The following is a 25,178-nucleotide window of genomic DNA, read 5'->3' on the forward strand; positions in this document are numbered from 1 at the left end:
CAGCTGACATAGACTTGTGTCAGGAGGATCCATCCTGCTGATGTGAGGCAAGCTATAAAGTGAAAGAGATGTCTGCAATGCTGAAGTGGGCCCTGGCCAGGGGAGGGATGGCTCTGTTTGTTTGCCATTCTGCTGAGCACCACTTCACAGAGAAAACGTTCGGCCCAAAATTGCTGACTGGGAGAAAAGGGGGAAAAGAGTTGGTGTTGGGGTTTTGGGATTCACTTGTGGGCACACAGAGCTTTGCCCATTGTGGGGCTTTGACATTGACATTTGGACATGGTGATGGGGGGGGGGGGGGGGGGGGATAGTTAAAAGCTTACTTTTCTTTGCAGCTGTCTCCTACAACACAAACTGTTTTGCCACTCCTCACAATCCTCAGAGACAGCAGTCATTGAACCTTCCAGCCACATGAATATGCATGATAAGTCTGCCTTTCTTCTCTGCCCTCTGCGTGGTGTTTTTTCTCTTCACCCAGAGACCTGTCGTGTTGTGTTTGATTGGCCCTGACATTTGAAAAGGTCCTTGAATGATACAAAAAAAAGTTGTTTATGACAACTGGAGAACTCTCCTTGCAGCAGAGTAAAAATGGCATTTTGAAAGGAGCATAGCTCCTGCATATTTAAATGCTAATGGCTCTGTGAATGTGCAGGCTAATAGGATGTTTGAATCTGGAGTAGTGCAGTACACTTTCAGTATGCATGCACAGTGTCTGAGTGCTGCTTCTAATATATCTGAAAGGTGCATCAGCTCATTTTATTAACTGATTATGTGGAGTCTGAAGTTTAAAAAAAAAATTATCACTTTTCTTTATGGCAGCATTGAGATTCTCAACACAGAGGCACAGAGAATGGACTTGTATCCAGATAAACAAACCTCAGGGAAAACATTTTTTTCTTCCAATCTGGCATCTGTGGTATATTATCACGACGGTTATGATGCAGATAAAGTTTAACAGCTTGTTTTACAAGCTTGCTGATGCTGTGTAGGCTGCTCATCTCAGATGTGGCCCCTGGGGCTCTGGCTCGGCAGCCCTGTAGTGAGGCGTTGAGACACCTTGGTTTATTATGAGCTGTTTGTTCGCCATAAGTGCTATGGATCTCTCACTGGACTTTGACCTACTCGTGAAGTTTCTGCTCTCAGAGCCCTGCTAGCGCTCTAGTTTTGAGATTGTATGGACAAATTTAAATTAATGATGTCAATAGCTGAGTCAGAATTTGAGTCACTTATCTGTGACTAAGCTATTGTTTCATTTGTTCAGGCAAAGTTGTAGTTAAGGGGAAAGAAGTAGGATGTCATCGGTGCAATTCTGGATTTCTAAAAAGTACTCTTCAAATGTAACATTGGTGAAGCAAAAGAGCATTGATGTGATAAGGATGTTGTTGGTGCTGCACATGTAATTGTGAAACAGAGAAAAGGTCAGTTGTTTTTCTTCCTTTTTAAAGACTTTCTGAACACAAGACAACCAGCATCATACATGTAAAAATGTATCTACAATCTTGTTCCAAGAAATATATCCCAAGCGTTTCCTCATACAGTAGATACGCTGATTGTTAAAGATGGCCAGCATTGATTCGTCATGTAGTCTGTCAGGTTACTTGATCATGTTGCAGCAAATATGTTATGAATCAATAATTGCCTTATTCATCGAGTAACCTGTATAACACAAAAACCGTTTCTCGTCTGAACCCTGCAATGTAGACCAGGAAAGCCTGGTAACAATAAGTCATGATAGCTTCCTCCATTCTGGACTTTTCAGCTCTTTGTGCACTCAGGAGTCAGCAGTGTGAAAACCAGCTTGCTTTCTGTGAGTTTGTGTGCCAAAGTTTAGTAAGTAAGTTTAACTTTGACATGAAAGATTTGTATGGGTTACTGCCCCCGCAAGAAAATCCATTGATATTGGCGATTATGTTGCAGTAATTTTATTTTACTTTCACTGTTTCAATGCTTGTGTTGCAGGGTCCTCGGGCCAATAGGATAACACAACCTTTATTTTTTAATGCCGTACGTTTATCCTTGTGGTCCAGGTTAAAATTGCCTACACACACACACCACACTTTCATGCATCTAACAGCCGCTTTGCTTGCATAAATACTGGCAGGAGTCCAAACAGGGAAAACTGGCAGATGTCCATGAAACCATTTGACTCCTCAACCACACTGTTAAATGAGAGGCTGCACTTCCCATTGATTTAAATCAGCATTGGATATCCGCATTGTTGCTGCTACGGAGCATCGTACACGCGCACAAAAGCTTACACAATGTCACACAAAAGCAGTTATCTACTTGTTGCTGTACAGTAAGATAAACAGGATGTGCTGTGATCCTGATTCTCATCACTCATCTGTGGGGAAAAGTGGCATATTATCTACTCCGTTTGCAAGCAGCTGTGGAAGTGTTGACAAAGTGAGTGGCGGAGCTGAGCGATGAAGTCCTATCGTCTCAGCTATCTCTTTTATGAATATGGATATAACCAATGTTTGGTGAGCCCGAGGCTAATTCTTTGATTCCTGCTGCTGAGAAGCTCTGTGGGATGGTTGGCTTTTCAACTTGTCAGCTTGTTCGCACAGACATGTTTGATTTTCACCCGTATGGAGATGTTTGAATCCTGATCCTGAACAAAAAGGATTTACTGTGGGTTAATGTTTGACGGAGCCACAGACTCTCAGTCCCTCCTACTCAGTCCTCTGTGTATTCCCCCCTCGGGACCCTGTGTGAGGTTAGCAATATGTGTCTCTGGGGTATTCAGACAGCTTTGGCAAATGCTGTTTTAAGGCATTATACACGTGTATGGTGCAATTTTCCAAAACCTATTCATTTTTTTTACTACAAATCTGGCAGAGACATCACTCTCTTTAATAAATATATAACATTTCCTGAACAGGATTGTGTACTCAGACTGAAAGTGCATGTTGTTTTTTTTATTTATAGCTCCCAACATCTTTTGACCTAAGGTGAACATCTTTCCAATAATGACGTTTTGTGCCATCAGTAGATCGAGGAGTGCATTAGTACGATACCAGAGCTACAGTTCATTGGCATTGCCCTGTCAGGGGTTTTGCTGAAGCACAAGATTGATGTTTTACCTACAGCCATACTGAACTCACTGTTTAGAAAGAAAAAGGGCTGCATAGCCACATTTGAATGAAGAAAGAGAAAGGTCCTATTATCAGATTCAGACATGCAGTCAGTGCAGCACTGCTGGAAGATCTTCTCAAGTTTGTCTTGATGTACCAAGGGAATTATTGAGTGTTCTATGCACCAGTCACTTCATGCTGTTGTTACTCTTGAAGTTTCTTTTGTTGTTATGAGATTTGTTTTTCATATTAATCTTGTGTAATGTGCAGTGACAAAAAGCTTTTCATTTCACTGCACAAAGTCTTGAACGGAGACTATATGTCTTAATATATTTGTCATGGTCTTTTCCCAAAATATTTGGAAATATGGAAATATTTCCCATAACTCAAAGAACATATCATTTTGTTCCATATCTTACCCACTTGTTCGAGTCTTTTCTCCGACCTTTCTCTTCCTTTCTTTTATGTAGAGTGCTAAGCTCTCTTTCTCTTATTTTATTCTGAATATCAGTTGTGCATCCTAATCCGTCTGTGCCCTTATCTCTTTTCTATTTCCCCTCAGCTTCATCTCTGTGTGCTGTTACTCACAGGGGGCTGAGGGGCGCACGGCTGGCTGTCTTTTTGTAATATCCATAGAATACAAGATGCTGTCCTTGGTAGGAACGCATGCCGGTTTAACAAACCTGTCTGATGCACTCTTAAATACACACATACCTGCACACACATAAAGAAATAGACACATGAATTTAATAATACATTGGCCCTATTACGGGCTGAAAAGAGACTACACCAAACAAGGTACTCATCAGAGGGGGAGTAGAAAGACAAAGCCTGCTGTCATTGAAAAGAGCTCTATTCAGGTTGAACTGACTCAAGTATAAGACCCCGTTTACACGAGAACAAAACGGGTTGGATCCGCATAGTTTCTCTTGCGTATAGCCCTTTCATTTACACGAGGCCGTAACAAAATGATAGAAACGGATCCCACAAACGATAACAGGTCCCAAGGTGGATAGATTTGCAAACGAAACGCTCTGGGGGATCAAACGGCTCCGTGTAATCGCCTCTACTGTATACGATCATTTCCCGATAGATGAAGCCATAGCCCCGCCTCTCCCCACCTCTGCTGCTCACTGCTGTAGCATGGTCAGTAGCTAGTGCTACTGACCATGCTACAGATGTTAGTGCAAAATCTACAGCTCCTCTACCACAACCATCAGCAACAAGTGGACATGGAGAATTAAATGAACTACTACATGTTGCTAAATCCACTGCGGGGCATAAACAGAAGGGCAACCATGGCAACCATGCTCCGGGGTCTTCTTCGCTGCTTTTGGTGTATTTTGTGACGGAAGTTACAACGCCAGTTACAGGCCCGGCATATGTACTACAGCGTGTCCAGCGCTTTCGAGCGGTCTCGTGTGGAAGTACAGCGCCACTTACAGTCCCGGCATATGTACTACAGCGTTTCCAGCGTTCTCGTGTGAACAGACACGTCAAATGAAACGAATACGTGTGAACGGAAGACTTTTTTGAAAACGCATACTGTGCATAAACGCAAACGTTCCCGTGTGAGCAGCACCTGAAGCCTTTGTAAAGAAACACTGGTCTATATGATGGTTTGCTGCTTTCCTGATCACAGTCGCTATCTCCCGTCTCGCTCCCCATCCTCGAGCCTTCCATGCTGGGCAGAGTTTTCTGAGCCCCCCACTCCCTGGAGGCTGGATGCAGCCAGACACCCACCTTGGCCCCAGTTCTCAGCCGCCACGTCTGTGTCTGTCTGTATATATATATATATATATATTTGTGTGTGTGTGTGTGTGTGTGTGGGCAGCAGCAGCAGCGTTCAGCAGTGTTCTCACAGCCCAGCTGAGACTGACAGATGGAATCATTTCACACACCGACAGAAAGGCAGGATACAGGAAGCTGGGGTGTGTTTAATAGTCCTGGCGCTCCTGTGGTTGGTATTAATCTAGGTCAGTGGCGTTCAGCTCACAGCGAGTCGGCCTCGGAGGCAAGCTTGGCTTTCACTCAACCCCACATTTACCCAACTAACTTACAGTCTACTTACGTCCCACGTTGTTTGCTTTCAAGGTATTGTGAGTGTTGGGCAGATTGCTGCTGTTCCTGGTTTGCACCCATATTGAACATTTTGAAATGTTACCAAAAGTCATCAATTACATTACATTGAATTGCATTTAGCTGACGGTTTTATCCAAAGTGACTTACAATAAGTGCATTTGACCAAGAAGATACAAATCTGAAGAAAACCGAATCATATAAGTGCATCAGGTTTCATAGAGCCAACACATTTCAAGTGCTACTCAACTGGCTATAGATAAGCCAGTCTTTATTAGTATATAAGTGCTTTGTCAGAAATTCTTTGTTAGTAATTCTATCGCTCGAAGTGGAGTCGAAAGAGATGAGTTTTCAGTCTGCGCCGGAAGATGTGTAGGCATCCAGGCTAACCTTCATTCCACACATGCAAAGGCAAACACTTCTTGTTAGACAGTTCCTTTATTAGATTGTTAAACATTGTCATTGTTGTGTTGCAAACCAAAAGGCAGAGTGTAAAAATAAAATGTATGTGTAGGCCTGAGCCAATGTGTACTTTTATACCTGTCCCCAAAACTGAAAGAACAAATTGTGTTTCATGCTTGGCAGAGCAACATCTGCTCACCCTTTTTGTAAGCTACTCCTTTTATGAAAAGAGAAAAAACATTCAATAATTCATTATTCAATGATGCAAATAGAAACTCAATTTCTAAACTTTGACATGCCAAAGATCAGCTTTGATTGATCAAAACGAGGTACTTAATACGACCAAGTGGTTCAGGAAGCGCTCTCTTGTAGTGAGGATTATATTTCTGTATAATGATTAACCTCTTTTAGAAAACATAAATTTGGGAACAGAAGCTCATTTAAAATGAGCGTTTGCACTTACATCGTGAACTAATCTCTACAGTTAATTTGAAGCTTAATTGCTTTTACAGTTGTTGCATATGCATCAGGTGCTCAGTCGTTAATTGGTAGGAAAAGACAGATCATCGAGTTCAACAATTAAAACTGGCACTCACCAACCTCACAACACAAAACATTACAAGTGTATCTAATTATACTAAAACTATTCTGAAGGGATTTGGTGGAAATGAATTAAATGATATATGACGTAGAGTTCCTTCCAGTTTAAGAGTTTCTAAAACACAACACATGTATTAAGTAAGGTAAAAATCAAATGGGCCTTAATGATAACTTCAGTGTTAGAGACAATTGGGTGTTGACTAATATTGCTTTATTTTTACTGCATCCATGACAACATATCACTTAACCAACCTTGCGTACGTCCTTCTTAGCTGTGAGCACCCGCATGCCCTTAAATTGCTTTAATTATGATTTCTACCACTCATCACTTATTCACTATTCCTTGGCTGACCCTGAACAGAAGGGAGTCCAATTGTTACAAATGTATTTTGCTTATATAGGGTTAGTGTGTCTGCAGTTTAACACTCCATTCTGGTCTTTGTCACTCCAGATAAAAAAGATCTTCAACAGGAAATGGGAAAAGACAGATTTATTACCACAATAAAACCCTCTTGGACACAGCCTTTTATCTGTCAGCTTGAGTACCAGATGTTTTGGCGTGATTGCCTGTGTGCTTTTAGCTATATGTGTGGTTTAAGATGAGTAAATCCAGTCTTTAGTCAACCAGGTAAAGATTCAAAGCAACCACATGATATTAAGCAAAGTGTTTAGTCATTAAATTTGAGCATAGTCTGTTTATTCTTAAGTCTTCAGTGGCCTGTGTTGTGAAAAAACCAGCCAATTATTTCAGCGGAGATTTCATGCCAGACTTTGTTTTAGTTCATTAGATGTAAAGAGCTGGAGAGAGGAGGAATGCAGGCCACGCTGAGAGCCTCGCTGGGTTAGACATACAGGCTGCTGTGCACAATAATGTCACCATTATGCGTTTCCTTGGTGACTTAAACGAATAGGCATTATTACAAAATGGTGCATTAGCCCAAGTCAGCAGTTAGTGCTGCTGCAGTCTCCTTTCGTTCAGAGTTGAGAGGAGAGAAAGATGGCGAGAATGTGAGAGGAGGAGGAGGAGGAGGAGGAGGGAGAGGGGGAGGGGGAGGATGGGAAAAATGGTTCAGAGAAAAAGCAATGTAAAGGAGAAATGGGGAATAAAAAGGACGCTGTCTGCCAGAGGCTGACAGGACATGCAAAAGGAGGAAAAGACGATACATGGAGAGGCACAGATGGACTGACAGACTTGGGGAGGATAGTGATGAAGATGGAGAGGTAGAAAGAGGAGGGCTGTAATTGTCAGTAACTGGTGTATTTAGACAGGGAGGGTTGGAGGAATAAAGAGACTGGCAGGGAGGAGGGAGGTGTAAATCAGCGGTCTGAGCGACAGTTTTACGTGTCCCTCGGAGCCCAAACTATCCGATTAATGAGCGAAGGGAAACCTTAACCACCTTCCCCTCTCTGCCTCTTCTTTTTCTGCTGTCTTGCACTTTCAGGGACATAAATCATAGACTCTTAAGCAGTCACTTTGGGTAGCTGCTTCACAATTCTTCCTCAAAATGTTCCCTGTGCTATGATGTGCTGCGGTAATGAGATTGTACTGTAGCTAGTTAGAATATTGAACCGCATTCCTCACAGTTGTTGAAGGAATTAGTCGACATTATGGGAAATGCGCTTCTTCGCTCTTGCCAAGAGGTAAATGAGAATATTGATAGCACCGTCCTGTTTGTTCAGTAAACATGAAGCTTGGGAGGCTGTGGCTCAGTGGATAGTGTGCTGAACTTGGAATCAGGGGGTAGCAAGTTCGAGTCCCACTGCAGTCAGCATGTCGTTGTGTCCCTGGGCAAGACACTTCACCCCAAATTGCTCCTTTGGGGATTGCCCACAGTACTGAATGTATGTAAGCCGCTTTGGATAAAAGCGTCTAACAAATGATATGTAATGTAATGTTGGGCCAACAATTTATTAGCTTAGCTTAGCATAAAAACAAGGAACGTGTCGCCTGGCTCTGTCCAAACGTACAAATATCACCCTATCAGATCATGTGAAATGTGTTTAATCTGTGTAAGTACGGAAGCGTAAGAACTAAATGTTTGTTTTTCCCAAAGTGTCAAACTTTTCCCTTTTTTTAATAATGTGATGTGTGAAGCGCATGGCTGACACATAAAGAGAAAAGATTGCACTTTCGAACAATGACTGATGGTAAAGAGTCAAAAGGGTTACTTCAGTTTATCCGCAGGGCACCAGGTTTCCCTTCAGCTTATTCTTTGACTACAAAGCCATACCTTCACAGCTCAGTCCTGTGTGTGTGTGTGTGTGTGGTCGGTCATCAAGTTCACATAGTTAAACTAGTTCACTGAGGTCAACGGCTGGAAGCTCAGCTGAACCAAAAAAAGAAAGAGCAAGATGTTTTTCTTTTCTAGATGAAACTCCCCCTTTGTAATGAAAAGCCTCCACAGATATTTCAGTCAAACACGTGTTAAAACAAAAGTCAAAGCTGAGGCTTAACTTCATTCTTTGCCTTTTCACCTTTAACCAAACCCACAGGTTTCTTAATCTGGAGAGAGGGCTCCTCTGAGAGATGGCCTCAGTCAGAAAAAGACCTCTTTCACTTTCTCTTCCCTCCCTCTGAGTCTTCTGTGCTATTACCAACTCAAACAAGATCTCCTGGGCTGCCTGCCGCCTTGTTATGTACCGTTCATCACAAAAGAAGTGAAAAAAGAATGAGCACGAGTGAAAGAAACGTAACACACAGAGCTGAAAGAAGATATCTTTCTGAAGTGTAGCTCTTTCTGCTAGTGAAATGTCTTGATGTCAGGGTGTAAGATGCAGAGGCACTGTTTGAATGTAACACTTCTTGGAGTGATGCAACAGCTGCAACAATGCAATGTAAAGTGTCGCGCGGCACTCTAAATTATTCTGTGGCACTTTGATGAAAACGTTACTTCTGTTTGAGAGACACAGTAAACAAGCTGTGGCTATATGTGGTGTACGTCTGCTACTGTGTGTAAAGCTTTTAACTTTAAACCAAACTATCTATCCATTTTTAAAGTGCATAAATAAGCTTTAATTTAATCATGTGAGTTGCATTTAAACGTCATACTTCTGTAGCCGATACAGTGCGGATTTCTAGTGGACTTAATGGGCTTTAAAGGGCTTTGCATTATCACATGAATAACTCATAATGCGTGCATGATTGATTTCTAGTGGCTAGTATTGCATGTTGCTGGTAGGGAGAAAGTGTTGCGAGCAATTTGTAATCATCACTGGGGAGTTAAGGGTTTCCTCTTACTGCTGGTTAAGAGACAGTTTTTTATTTGACTTGTCACTTCCTGTCTAACATGACATATCTCATCATGAACTATTCCTGAGATCGCTGCAACTAAATCTATTTTAAGTCTTGATTAATCTGCCTGGTATTTTCTATTATTAGTTATTTTTAAATTCATACAATTTTTAATTGTCTGTCTTTATTTAACCAATGGTTCAACAACATATTCTGTTGAAATGATTTGAAGCGCCTTATATTCTCACTTTGGAAAAGCTTGAATCAATAACAAGTATTTGACATTTTACTGAATAATGCATTAACTCATGTATTACATTATTATTCAAACAGTGATAATTAATAATGTATTAGTCAGATAATTATTTCAACTCTCGACATTTGATTTGATTTGAATTTTCAGTTTTATAAGGTGCAGAAGTTTGTTTAGGTGAAAATAAAGCACAAGAAAACGACATTGGCATTGAGAACATAGCTGGTATTTGTAGTAGAGGAACAACAGGGGGTTGCATTCACTGTTTGGGATACTTCAGGACCAACACATAGACATTACTCTACAGCAGATGATCTACTGTAGAGATCCACTCTAAACACTCTACACACTATGTAAACATCTTGATCTCATTCAGGCATTATGGCTCACTGCAGGTTGTGGTCACTGAGTCCAACAGTGCGTGAAATGCATCTAAGTAGAAAGGGGAGACGTAATTACAGGACAACCAGTGTTGGGAAAGTTACTTCCAAAATGTAATACAGGACATATGACTTATTACTTAGTCTTTTTTAAGTAATAAGTTAGATTACAATATTACTGTCTCTGAAATGTAATGAGTTACACTACTTTTATATTACTTTTGAGTTACTTTACCAAAATAACCGTAAACGAATGGCTAGGTATTTTGAATGCTAACATGTAGTTTAGTGTAGCTCATTATACATCCAGTGAAGGGCAATGTGGTATAGCATAACAGCTGTGTAGGCCATTAAGGCTACTAACAACTTTTATTACACGGCTTAGTTGAATACTCGATTCTGATTGTAAATTCTTAACATGTGACACGTTGTTAATACAGTGCAGACCGCTGTCAAGGACTATAGTGAAGGTTGCTAAGGAGGATCAAGAAAGAGAAAGGAAAAGAGGTTAAAAGACGGAGCGCTGGACGTCAGATAAATCACCAGAAGAAGGCAGAGAGGAAGTAAACAATAACAGGAACACGGAATGGGCTCTGTAGTTTGTTTAGTATATGGCCGTGTAATAAGCGGGACAATGTGCAGCGAGGCGGTCATTATGGGGAAAGGAACACCCGACAGGCTGATCAGGGAACCGACGCGAAGCGGAGGGATCTTGATGAGCCTGAAGGGTAAACACCAGGTTTACTAATCTACATCTACCCGGTGTCGGAATGTCTCGCGATGTTAGTGAATTCTTAAAAAACAAAGCACCATTTAATTTTGGGTTAAAATGTGTTGTAACTGCGTTAATGAGAATTGTAACGGGTAGTATATTACCCAAATTTCATTAGTAATGCGTTACATTACTTCGTTACAGCAAAAAGTAATACATTACTGTAACTCCGCTACTTTTGTAATGCGTTACACCCAACACTGATGACAACATTTGGCAACAAGTGGTATGAACTGAATGTCTGATATCTTAACCTTAGGTCCTACTGTAGCTCGTAAACACCAGAATTGTATATATTTCTACAAAGATAAGACAAAAACTTGTATTACCAAGAATATTGTGAGATTTGCATCATTAGTCAGTTCAAACAACAGTTTCTTTTTCCTCTTGGACTTGGTAACATTCACAGACTTGTCAGAGAACCTGTGAACACAACTTCCCAGCCACACGGTGTGTGTGTGTGTGTGTGTGTGTGTGTGTGTGTGTGTGTGTGTGTGTGTGTGTGTGTGTGTGTGTGTGTGTGTGTGTGTGTGTGTGTGTGTGTGTGTGTGTGTGTGTGTGTGTGTGTGTGTGTGTGTGTGTGTGTGTGTGTGTGTGTGTGTGTGTGTGTGTGTGTGTGTGTGTGTGTGTGTGTGTGTGTGTGTGTGTGTGTGTGTGTGTGTGTGTGTGTGTGTGTGTGTGTGTGTGTGTGTGTGTGTGTGTGTGTGTGTGTGTGTGTGAGTGATCCCTGGAGTTGTGTGTCTCGGTTGTTTACATGTGTTTGAGTGTGTGATTTTCCTCTCTTTCCCTTCCTCTCCTCCAGCACTGAGCACGTATTTTCTCTCAGGTCAATCCCCTTATTGTTAAGTTACATAACAGCACTTAGTCAAGCAACAATCGAGCAGCGGTGGGGCTAAGGGCTGCGGGATAACTGTACTTCCTCTCAGGCACTTCTCTGTCTGAGAGCTCCCCTCAAAGTTGCTGTTGACTTTTCAACCCGCTTAGTGCAGCCGACTTTCTATTTTCTCTGGCTATGAAGTGGATCTCCTTCTTGCACGAGTCAACATCTCTGGAGTTAATTTATGGAAATGAAGTCATGTATAACACATATTTGGGTTTTTGGTCAAATAGCTCTAAAGATGGTTGTGGGCTCTGCCATCCCTCCATGTTGAGACCATGAGTGGAAACAGAAGATGAGCATAGATGTTATTCAGAGAGTTTAAGGGGATATAGTCCTAACATTTTTGGGAGGAGATATTCCTTCTACATTTAGTATTGATATATTGATTGTATTGATAACTTTATTAATATATATTCAGTATTATCATTAACATCATTAAATCAGTTAATCCCAAACACATAAACCTACATTATATGTGGTTACAGAACATGCACACCTCATTCAAGTGCTCAGTGACATTAAAGCTTGAATCGGGTCACGATGCTACAAAAACCCGTCTAATTCCTGTTCAAGCCCAGTTTAAACATAATTATTGCCAAGCCCTGACACTACTGCTTTACATTACAATTAATTTAACTTGTAAAAATGACCAGAAAGCTGATCTAAGAAGCAGTTTTGAGGAAAATTGATGACTTTATAAATGTAGTGGATTGATCGAGCATCATTAAGTTCCCATCCTAATATTGTACCACGACATATTATTGAACTTTTTCATTTTCACTATTTGTTGGCAGGCACCTGTGCGGCCTACTGTACATCTGCATGTATCACTAGCCTGCATCACTGTACAGAGGCAGTTGTCAGTGAAGTGACTAAATGGCCAGATGCTCCCATGACCCGTAGTGCTGCTGCTTATGCTCTCAGAGTAGGAGATGCCCATGCATGTCTCCTCCAGTCTATTCATAGCCAAGGCGGTTTGACCCCCACCCCCCCCGCCTCTTACTGACTGCTTCCTGCCGTTCCTCTTTCTCAATTACTTCTTCTCTGACTCCCACATGTGGGTCTTCAGCTCTTTACCTTGTGGAGGAAGCGAGGTGAAGCACAGCTGACTGCTGAAGAGAAATGTGTTTATCAGTGTCAGATAAAGACAGGAGCTCATAGATCGTTGAATGCACGAGTAATTTAACACCTACAAACTTTAGAATTCTCAGCTGCAGCAGCGCAACATCCCTTGCCGCAACAGCTGGCCAAATAAAAACACAAGATCAATTCATAATTCAACCTCATTGCTTAGCCTGCCCTCCACTCCACTCCACCAAAAAACATAACAGTTGTAATTGCAGTAACAGCGCAAATACCAATATATCATCGTGTAAATATATCATCATATACACAGTAAAGTGAGAGGTGTTCCCTAAGTGCAGCACTCTAGGATTGGACCCAGAGGCAATGTGGAAATTGGGTATGGGTTATACTGTAAGTGCGGAAGTGCTGAAAAAGATACAGTTAGGATGTAGGAAGAGGATGGTGTCACAGCCTACTCATCCTGTTAGACGATGTTTTTCTAGTACTTTCCACTCCCTCCCACCAACCCCCCTTTATGTCTTTATTCTGCTGATACAACCCCCTCCCGCCTGCTGACTAACTGACCCACATTCCTCCGTGTGACACGCTGCCCTTCGAGTGTGTGTGTGTGCGTGTGTGCAAGGCTACATTTCTGCTTGTCATCTTGTGTGTGTGTGTTTTTTGGGCCATCCCCTGTCTATCTCTGTCTGCTGCCTTTCCCCCAACACCCACCCCCAAAAAACTGTGCCGTGTCCCTCAGGCTTCAGCAGGAACCAATTAGAAGATTGCTCTTTAGAGGAGCATCAGTCACAGAACATGAATGATTGGTAAAACGCCTCATTTACTCGCTCGGTGTTTGTCTGCTTTTTCGCTGTGTTCCACTCAGTTTTGGGGGCTCTGGTTGCAGAAGTGACATTTCTTCATTAAATTGGATAAACGGTGCTCGCTGAGATGACACTCCCTCTAGTGGAGAGTCGAGTCTGAGCAAGGTAAATGTCTGACTTTTGCAAGGCCGTATATTACTGATTCTGCTGGGATGGAAACAACTGTGTGTGGACGCGGTCAGACATTTTTTGTTTTTCTTAGTAATGCACTTTCAGGAAGTGACACAACATTTGTGGTGTTGTCTAGCAGTGACTAAACGTTTTTCAAACTTCCTCAGCTTCCTTATGAGCATGAGGTGAAATAGCATGTCTGTTAAAGCCACAGCTCATTTTACTACTACACGATAACAACAAAAATATCAGTAGCTTTTAAAGTCAAAACTAGAGGTGTAGCTAAAGAGATACCCAAACACTGACTCTCACATTTCACTTACCATACCTTGTCTTTCATTTGCACAAATTACACTTTATTATAAATAAGTTACATCAGCGCATCATTTAGTGTAATGTGTCCTTTTCTGTTTGTTGTATATTGTTTTGTGCAATGTATTTTAATTGTGACTCCATGTGTACATTAGCTTCAGACTTGTACATCAAATGGCAACAATTATGTACACTTTACAGTAACTGGTCTCTTACAAAACAGTACATTTAAGTTATTGAATCACCTAAAATTCTATTAATAAACATAAATAACGAAGTTGCACGATTTCCTGGAAAGATACTGTAAGACTAATCTTTGTCCCGTGCTTTCTTGGATTTCAGGTTTAAATCATTGTCACGCTAACAACTGGAGGATTGGAGCATTTGAGACTTTAAGGAGGAGAGGGGTGAAAAGAAAAAAATCAAGAGAAGAGAGAATTTGAAGCTGTGACGGGATGGCTTTGGTCGACAAACATAAAGTAAAACGCCAGCGACTCGACAAGATCTGTGAAGGTGAGACGGTGTCCGTTAAATCCTTTTTTCTTTCTGCTTTTTATGTGGATTTGAGACGCTTGTTTCACTTTATTTCGTCACTGGAAATGAACTATTTTGGTTGTGGGATGCTTGTGTTTTTGTGTGTGTGTACGTGCAACGTTGAGTTTTAGTTCCACAGATTTATGTCAAAGCTATAAAAGACTCACCCCACTGTTATATGGAAATCTCCACCAGTATTTAAGCCTTTCAGCCTGCTTCTTCAAATTCAGTGAAAAGCCGGTGGGATCTTTTGCATAAGTGTGTTTGTGTGTGTCAAAAGGGAGCCTTGGGACCAGCCGAGGCTCCAAACTTCAGCTTTGAAGGCTGCCTAGGAGGGAGAAGTAGTGTGTGCTTGTGTGTGTTGTAGGGGTGGTTGGGTTGATGGCTGAGTGAGGCTTGAGTTCGTTGCTTCCAGATTGCTGGAGAGTTTGAAATAAAGTGAAGCACTCCTCTGAGCTCTTGGATTTATTATAGCGGGTAGTGGGATTGATTTGTGTGTACGTGCATTAATGGTTGTGTGTGTGTTTGTGTGAGACAGACAGCAAAGATATTCGTTTTTCTCTCTTTTTTTTGTACCTAACCCCTGACACGAGCGGCTGAATGTTGATTTGTGCCATATTTCCAATGCATACTAAAACATGGCTCTACTTTCTCTTTTCTATTAGTAAAGGTTGTGGATAGCACTTGGTACTTTCTTTGATACCACCTCGTAGTTCAATGCAAGCTGAGCCGATACTGGAAAGTGAAATTAAAACCATGGCAACCACTTATTGGTCAGAGCAAATCACCACAAACCCGTCAAGCTACTGTCAATTGTAACCATAACTTTTTTTTTTTACAAGATTAACCCAGATTTTTGAAAATGGCAGCCCACAAAACTACGCTTGGACAAAATGTAGACGTTCCTCCGTTCGGTTGCTGATTTAAAAGGAGTGTTGTAGATGATGTCAAGGAATTTTCACATGGCTATGTTATGGCCATTGGCTGAGAACTAAACTAAATGGGGGATTTCTGCACTGAATAAAACCGAAATGGTGAGAGAGTTCAGCCAAACCTGCAGTGGAAATTAGACATTAGTGTGTGTACGGAGGTCCAAACATGTGCTTTTACACCAGCATGTACCCCACTGTAAAATACGAAATTATTCTTGTGTTTTTCCGTTTGTAGCGTGGGTAAAGCTGCTTTCCACCAGATTCTATAACTCTCAAACTCTCTTTGAGGTTTGTTCAGCAAGTTAAACAGCAACAGAAATGGAGGAATTGGATGAAACCCTCTTTATTTGGCACACACGGCACAGCATAGCACACACAGTGAAATCGTACCTCTGCATTTAACCCATTTACCAAATACTGATGAGTTTTCCTTAAAAATTACTACAGTTCCCATGCAATTACACTGGTCATATACCGACTGTTATAATGCTTCCAACAAAGTGCTTACTGGTCAAACAGGGTCTGAAAACCCCACTTACACCTTTCCATGTTGGAGTTGGCTGCCTTGTGGAGGAACTGGCCTGTCCATTGGGAGCAACTTGTGGTTTGACATGTGGAAAAAAAGGGCCAGGGATCAAACCGCCGACCCTGTGATTATTGGACGACAGCTCTGCCTCCTGAGCCACAGCCGCCCCAAAATAATATACAACTATAAACACTTTAGACGGCCTTTACACACCGCTGGACAACACAATATATACACAATTTTTTTTCAAACATCCCCTGGCAATAACTGCTTCCCCCTTGTCCATCATATTTACCCACACACACTCTGGCATTGAGATCGTTCTCACCGCTGTCTCTGCTGCCGGAAAGATATGTATCCTGTTTGTCCGGACTGTCCATTCTTAAAACCCATCACTCAGCTGGCCTGGGTCTGTCAATCTTATGATGTTTAACCTGTGTTGGATTCATGCGGGAAATGGTTTTTAAAAGACAGCTCCACACAGACATATTACGGGAACAATTATATAAAATGGAACATTAATATCGCAAATGAAGTGAACTGTGGTTATGTCGCAGGGTTTTCTTTTTTATTATTTCGAATTATTTAGGGGTTCTAAGTAACTCATATAATAGAAAACAGAAGTTCTAATTTTCACTTCAGCTCTCAAAGACAGAGAGATTTTCTTAGAAATATCGAGTTAAGACTTGACAGAGTATCAAGTTTCAACGCTCCTCTTTGTTCGTTTCGAAGGAAAATCCCATTGAGATTAAAAAAAAAAAAAGATTATAATGAAGCATAAATGAAGCAGTGATGCTGTCTGTTTCCACCCTCAGAATGAGAGCCACATGTGGCATCTCAGAGCTCTCCAAACCACCAGCCCGCTCGCTTGGAAAACGCTTTTTCCGTCTTATTTTTATATAAAAAGAATGACTGTCAGAGCAGGCTTTATGTTAAACATCACAAGACAATATGTTCTGTTCTGCAGTGCTCCATTTGTCCAAAAGACATCTAAAGCATTGTCTCCCCTGCTTATCCAAAATGAAGTCATTCTTCACCAATGACGATGGGGGATTTTTCTTTTTATCGCGGTGCAGTTAGTCACTACAACTGCTCTTAAAAATGTGTAGAGGAGGGTGATTCACATCGAGGAAGTTGAAAGATCAGAGGGTGGTGAATCATGCCGTTTTCACAGTAGCGTAAAATCTCCTCAACCATATACAAATGGTATTTCAAAACCAGAGGCATGGGGTGTTCTGCGACATGATGTCAAAGCCACCCACTATTATCTATAAACAGTGTTAGGATTGAGGCGTGAAATAGAAATCAAAGTTTGCATCGTGAGTATTGACAAAACAAGAGCATTGTGGAGTGATTGTGATTGCGCTGCCTTCGTGGGTTGCACATGGCGAGACAGCAGGAGAGGCTTCCCTAATCTCCATTTATCTTCTGAGGATAAGTGTGTCAATCCAATACTTGTTTCACAGTGGAGTGCATTGATTACATCTTTACTCATTGTAGTGAGTGGCTAACTGAGCGGCGCCTGTGGCCTAAATCAAATTCGAAAAGGCTGATCAAGTGTGGCTGTTTACTCCGATCAAACTCAGTCACGGTGCAGGAATGTTGATTTCAACGCGACGGTGGATGTTTTACCACTGAGAATATCTGAGTCACTGTTTTCGGCTTTTTGTGGTTTTAAAATAAGACTGCGATTGTCTCATGTCCTGATTTCTAATAATCAATTAGTCATTTTGTCTGTAAATCTAAAGTAACTTCCTGCTGTTCTTTGTCTTGTTCACACTGCAACGTTCATGGAAATGGAACAGATCAAAGCAGCCAAGTGAAAAATGGATACACATGTTTCGTCTTTTTTTACTACTACAAACTACTTTTGATAGTTAATCCATAATCAAATTAGGAGTTTCCCCTGGAAATACCTTAGGCGACGCTGGAAAACCACCCAGTTGTGGACACATCATGTCCTGTGATCAATGTTTGTGGCAAAGGACGCTCTAAACCAGTGGTTCTCATCTGCTGGGTCGCGACCCAAAAGTGGGTCGCAGACCCGTTTCAAGTGGGTCGCGCATGTGTGAGTGAAGAAAAAAATAAATATTAGAATTCTTTTTTTTTTGGGGGGGGGGGGAAAGTCAAACTTTTATTTTTTAAGGCCTGATTCTCTAACGCTGTGCATGCAGTCGGAGTTGGACTGGAAGTACCGGAGACCATAAACGGTTTTGAAAACTTCTGTCACGTAGTGATCATCTTCTCAATAAAATATCTTTGCTGATGTTTTTTCGAGTCTTCTGGCCAATCAGAATCAAGATTGTTGCCGCAAGTCCCCACGGAGAATAACTTTGCAGTAGAACTCTCCTTTATACATCCATGGGTACAACTTCAGATAGAAATGAACACATAATGAAATATGACCCCCGGTTTGATGATTGACAGGTCACAGAACAATGGGAGCTATATACCCTTACCCACAATTTAAAGTAAGTCACACAGACTATCTCCTCTTTACTCTTCTCGCAGCAAGATGTCAGAACAAAGTGAAAAACAAACAATGGCATAAAATATTATTAATATGTCGGGTAGTAATAGATTTATTTATTTTCTTCTCAGAGTGTACCAGAATGCATAGTTTATGTTAGTATTTCAAAAAAATCTCCTGGGGGAGAATCCCCCCAGACCCCCCTGCAGGGGTTGGGTTTCTAGCACATGTGCCTTTTTATATAGTTCAGCTTTGATTCCATCATCTCATTAAACCTTTTTTAAAAGCATACTTTAGTTCTGTGAAGGGATATAAGGGATATATGCACTGTACTTCACTTTTATGAATATTGTATGCTGAAAAGCGTATATATTACAGCACGATTTTTTGTTGCATAGATTTGAGTGCTTTAAAATGTTGGGTTGCATGTGTTGACCAAGTAAAAAGTGGGTCCCGAGGTCTGACCAGTTGAGAACCACTGCTCTAAACAACAGCCACACTAAACATTAATGACATTTGCTGAAATCGTAAATCTGCTTTTCTCCTGAAACTCAATATATTACTTTTAAAAATGTGGAGCTAAAACAAATAGTCAATTGACAGAAATTAGATGAACAACAAACCACCATTTTTGCTTTTTCCTTTGCCAAAAGTTGTAGGCAAAATAATATACAGATTTATGCATAAAAAAGATGCCAGATAGATCAGTTATGGAAATAATTTGTATGCAAGAGTATATGTTTCAGACAAGATGTCTCACCCCTGCAAAGAAAACTATGGTAAACCATGAACATATTTGCTAATTGCAGTATTTCTTTTTATTTAACACGACTAATTAAATAATGAATTATCACTTGTCAAAAGGATTTGTGTTGGATTTTTTATTATCCACCAGTAAAGTACGTTTTATTAATTTATAAAAAAATATGACACTTCTTTCTTTATTAAGATTAACAGCATTGTTTAGTTTACATATCAGCTTTCCAAATGTCTTCGGTACAACTCGTTCTTCTGTTGTGGGTTTGATGAAATGCCAAGAAGAGTGTAACTGCAATAAGGGAACTGTGTAAAACATCTGCTGTGAGCATCAGTTCCCATACTCTCTCATTCCCCCCTTTTTTTCTCTCTCTCTCTCACTCTGTCTTCCTCTCTGTGTCTCCTTCTGTCCACTCCATCTGTGTACCCAGCATGCATTGGCTTGGGTAGCAGCACAAGTCGTTGCCATTGCCGTTTAGCCAGAGCTAACCGACTGATCTGGGCAGAGATGGGATGTGAGCGTCGCTGCGACGTGAACTGGGTCGCACTGACAGCATGTTCCTGAATGTTGATTTACAAGTTGTAAATCTGTGCTTGGACGCAAACACCACAAGGTGGGGTAGTGGAATTTGTCATGGCTAGTCCAAGTGTCTTAGTAGGCAGTTAAATAAATACGTTAATCCTTGATAACAAATCTTGTTTTGTCATGTGTACAACGGGGAGGAGTTGTTTAAAGAGTGGACAGTAAATAATGTGGCCAGTCGAGATAAAACACCATCAAAGTCTGCCATTTAAGGGACCTGCATGCTTTTATATGACAAAAAGCTTCATAATAAATAGAGAGGAGAACCGGGCAGGCTGTGGAGGAAAAGGGAGGGGGTGTCCTGATGTCATCCTCCCCTGCAGGGGGGAGGTCTTCACATCCAGAGCTTTTCAGCACAGACTCCCGGCTCTGCTGCATCCACCTCTCTGCTTTCATCCCTCCCTCCCACTCCTCTCCCCACGCTCTGGCATCCAGCTCTGGTATGAAGTCATCTGAGCGTCTCTGGGTCTGACCCCCCCTCGGGCTCGTTCCAGGCTCCACACCAAAACCCACGACCCCTTTATAGGCTTTGTGGAGAGGCAGGGAGGGGCATAGAGAACTTTGGGGGAGGAGAAGGAAAATTGCAGATGATGAAAAACGGTTATTTTTGGGGTGAATTATTTTTATAATTTGTTGCAAACCTGCAGGTGTGATGGTGTTCTTATTTTTGATTAGTGTGCCTCTCTCTTGTGGACACCTGAATGAGACAGTTTTCCTTTTCGTTCTTAGTGTCAGCATTTGCCTGGGTTTGAGCTGGCATCTGGCTTAGTGGTTATTGAAGGTTGGAAATGAGTTTTTGGAAAAATCTAGTTTCAAAATTAAATCTTTAGCGACCAAACTACCATATTTTAATATTTAAAGACCTATGGCTTCTCCGATCTGACTGGATATTGAAAGATGAGTTGAAAAGGATGTGCCCATAGGAGATGGAATATGAGTAGAACAAAGACATTGTTGAAAATGTGTTATCTTTCAGTGCTTATTTATATAGAAAATGTAAACAAGCAAAATGCAATTAATAATACAGTGTGTGAATTCAGAATATGACGCTAACTGAGTATTTGATTGCCATTTAGATAAGTACTAGCCTCATTGCCATCAACCTCCATTTTACAGTCCATTTAGTCCCTATGGAGATGCTTTTAGAGACAAATAATCCCAGTGGAAGCACGTACAAGGCAGCCATGTATAATGTCTGTTAAGTGTGCATTACAATTCATCCGACAACATTCATTCTGCCGCATTGGCATTGTAATCCCATTTCCAGTTAGTGCCTCCTGCCCCACGCTCATGCATAAGTCAATGTGTGTTTAACATTCAAATCATGCCTCGTGTACATGACGTGTCACAGTGTAGGAGACAGTTGTTTTTATTTCTATTGCAGTGCAGCATTCACTTTGAGTTAGCGTGTGATTTTTATTCATGTATGCAAGTCAGACCAAGGCCAAGGCTTTAGCTGCGTTTTGTGTGTGTGAATGAAATGGGACATTAACTAAGCATCAGGGCCGCTGCTGTCTCTGCTGCACGCCAGGAGGGGAGCAGAGGGTCGAAAGGCTGAGTGGGAATGCAGGATCGTGCACGCTGAATGTGTGTGTGTGCTCCGTGTGGGTAGATAGGTGAACGGGTGAGTGGCCGCAAATGTAAACCCTCACATCCAGCTGCTGGTAAAGCATGCGAACACTTTTACATGGTTAACTCATGCACGTAAAATCTATCTATCTCCTGCTGACTTAGCTGTGATATTATTTTGCAGGCAGGGGTTTAGAGGGCTGAGTGACAGGAATATGTGGCGTGTTTATTAAATAAGGGCAAGCGTCTTGTGTGACAGATTAGCCACAGATCTCACTGTTGTACATTATGTCCTTCTTGTTACTCACTGCTTTAATTAAATGTTCTCTAATGCTGAGAGATTTAAAAAAGAAAAGCAATACACTATACCAGGCTGAGACTTTTCTGAAATCTATTAGCAGAAAAAAAAGAACCCTACATAATTGCATCCTCACACTGGGTTCATTAACTCGAGGTTTCTATAAGTTTTACTCCACATTTTTCACCAGTCAGGTTTTATTCAATGTAAAGTCTTCATAAGCTTCTGCTGGGGTGGCATTATATTTGTTCTAAAATCCCCGGCTTAATTTCTAAATCCCTCTGTTACAGTGAATCTGACGTTGTGTGCTCAGTCTGGCAAGTATGGCAAATGGAGGAACATTAGAATTTGAAAGTCAAACATTGTTTAGTTGGAGGCAAACAGCACTCTGTGATTTACTTTCCTGTCAGGATTAGATCGGCAAACCCTGAGTACACACCTCTGCCCCTGCCTCCATGTTTGAGGATGACTTTATGGGTATGAGTGATCTGCTGCACTGAAAGCCAGAGTCTCCCGAGAGCCGGGCTCCAAGACGTAATGAGAGGAGTGAAGAGAAAAGAAGCAAAGGGATAACATCAACTCTATAGGCTGTTTTCCTTCACATGAATGTGTGTGTTTGCATATATTTTTCTCTTTTTCCTTAATCCACTTTACAATGATATTAGTTTTCAAATATGGAATTATATACATGCATGCTGGCACATAGTGTTTTCTATATTGCATCAATATAAGAATTGGCTAAATAATAAGGAGAGTCTGTGTGCCTTGAGGCGATAAATCAAACCCATACTAGAAACGACCATAACATTTGATTGACTTTATAGCAGCAAAACCCTGACGAATCAAAAGGGAGGCCCTCAAAAATGATTTGCAACCCTCAGCTTTGATATTACAATTCATCTTTGCTGTCAGTTTTAGATCTCTGTGAGGGCTCGCTCTCGCCTCTTCTCTTTTCCATTTTAATTACCTTTTACATCAAGCTGACTAATGTTCCTGTGACCTTACCAAAAGGAAAAAACGTTCTTCTGCACAACTGGTTTTGGAGCTGCTGTCATCAGATTTGTTCTGTCAAACAGCAGAATACTCTGATCTCTTCCTACTCTAATTATTACACAACTGTGATTAAACAAGATATTAGCGCCAACGACGGACAAGCCTGCACAGTTTCAGGAAGTGTTCTCCATATGCCAAGACAGTATTACAAATATGTTCTTGACAGTCTAAAATATGTATTACCTCCCATCGCCGTGGTTGGCTCTGAGATTAGATTTGGATAGAAACGGACACTTCCTCAACTTACATCTGTTTTCATACATTAATAAACGGGCATCCTCTGCAGAAGGGATCAGGTTTCAGCCACTGTCACGTGAAGTGTGACATGCAGGCAGCTAGCTAGGTAGAGTTATGGACTTTGTTGAACAAAATGATAAATATATTTCATTTATTAAATCTTCATGTGGATTATGTTCAAGAATTAAAAATGTTGCAGCATGCCAGCAAATACCTTTATCACTGTGGCATATTGAATGAAGTGGAAAGAGTTCATGTTGTGTTGCAGCTCAATAAGCATTGTGGTGTTGTAAGGCAAAGGCTGTCGGTGCTTTGGATTAACTGCAGTGAAAAGAAACGCCCCCAATTCCACACACACACACACACACACACACACACACACACACACACACACACACACACACACACACACACACACACACACACACACACACACACACACACACACACACACACACACAGTGTTTTATTTTTCTTTGCAAAGAGGAAAATCCAGATTACAGAGCTTCTCCTCTAAGTGAGGGAGATCAGGGTAGCTTTGGGAAAGAGGGGGAAGGTGCGTTATTTTACAGACAGTAGGATACATATGGATCAAAATAGGTTAGTAATAGATTTGGCAAAAATTAAGATTATAACTTTCTATACAAATATTTCATGTAGCACTTAAATTCTACAAGAGAGACAGTAGTATTGATCTTTTAGCATATTGAATGCATTCAGCAATCTCTGTTAAACCATGCACTATCACTTCTGATGTTCTTCAGTTCAAATGCAAACAGCAGGTCTGAGTGATCTCATATTGAGTGGTGCAGTGATGGTGAGCGCCACAAAGTCAGCAAGGACATTTCAGAGTGAGTTGGGCTGCTGTTGCGTGGAGGCTCTGCTGCTAGCGTGGGGCCTGGAGGATTAGTGTCCAATCAGAGTGGATTTGACGTTTACTGACAGCACATGGGACTTAGCTGAGAGAACTGTATTTCATTTGAATTCAATGAAGCTTTGCACCCTGTCCGGCCTCCCCTCCCCGTGCTGTGCATCTGGTGAACTAAAAACTGAAACCTGTTGAAGACGCTGCATCATCAACAGCTTCAGGTAAGTGGCTCTCTGGGAGAGGTTGATTGGTTTGGGGGTAGGGTCTTAATCATTGGCCTCATCGTCATCATCAACCAAATATACTTGTATCTGGTTCACTTGACGTCACACTGGGACGTGGAATTAAACGGTATTTATCTAGTTGTAATCCCTCATAGCAATCGGTAGAGCGAGTAAAATGTCCGAAGAGAAGGCAGAGATAAACCCCATTGGATTAGTAAAAGCCCTAGCCCGTCCCAACCTATAACTCAACCTATCCACTCCTTTCGTTTTTTGTGTTTTTCATTTACGTTTGGCCGCCATCTCATGCACCCTGTTACTCTGTCTTTCATGGAGTAGCTGTGCTACCTCTGCAGTGTACGTTCTGTGGTATGTTGTGATCTGTTTGTGTGTGTGGTGTCCTCTTTCCTCGCTCGCAACAAGCCAGCATGACCGGATATTAATTATTCAAGGACTGCCTGCCACAGAGAGAGTCACCTGATAGTACGGACAATATTACAACCTGATATCAAGTGAAACGGTTGCTTCATCTTCTGCTTGTTCTCCTCCTACCTTTCTTCCCCTTTTTTTTGGTGCCTCTATACCTGAAGACTTGAAAGATAACTTTCACAAAGAGAGCTACAAGTGGATTATTTTTTCAGTTTTGAGAATTTCTTTTGGATCCGTTAACAGTTTCTCTGCTTTTTGTTTTGTTGCCAATGCTTGTCCCTAACAAACAGTTGGGCCTTGGTCGCTCCCACAGTTGGGACACGTTAGGGGGGCATGAGGGTCAATGGGAGAGGTCTGATAGTGTCTACGAGCAGCAGGCAAGATTAGCCAGCCGTCGGGGCTCTCTGTCATACGGCGAGGGAGCAGCAGGGTGGTTAGAGCTTCCACCAGGAGTGCGTCCCCCTGACCTGGATTTGAAACGTGAGCCATACTCCTACCAAGACTCTCTGTACGGACAGGTTTACGCAGAGCGACAGGACCCACGGGGACTGAGGAAGGGCTCTGCGCCTGATCTTAACAACTACGAACGAGCACCAATGGCTCACAGAGGATCCATTCCACATCAGGATTACTATTCCCCTGACCCGGCCATGAC

The 25,178-nt window shown here is 41.6% G+C and overlaps 1 protein-coding gene across 6 annotated transcripts in view; it reads left to right on the forward strand.

Annotated features, from left to right (window-relative positions):
- The window catches only part of ctbp2a (C-terminal binding protein 2a), a 67,919-nt gene that overhangs the window by 6,558 nt on the left and 36,183 nt on the right, over positions 1 to 25,178 (forward strand). For 3 of the 6 annotated variants that reach the window (XM_079688370.1, XM_079688376.1, XM_079688369.1), the window contains exon 2: positions 14,390 to 14,560. The exons of 1 other annotated variant lie outside the window; for it this stretch is intronic. In XM_079688370.1, coding sequence (XP_079544496.1) covers positions 14,503 to 14,560 — 58 coding nt within the window. In that variant the 5' untranslated portion in view covers positions 14,390 to 14,502. Of the gene's footprint in view, positions 1 to 27; positions 48 to 13,709; positions 13,730 to 14,389; positions 14,561 to 25,178 lie in introns of those variants that run through there. 2 more of the 6 variants (XM_079688371.1, XM_079688372.1) reach the window with 2 other exon arrangements.

Source organism: Notothenia rossii (genome assembly GCF_949606895.1).
Source record: "Notothenia rossii genome assembly, chromosome: 6".
Classification (NCBI taxonomy): domain Eukaryota; kingdom Metazoa; phylum Chordata; class Actinopteri; order Perciformes; family Nototheniidae; genus Notothenia; species Notothenia rossii.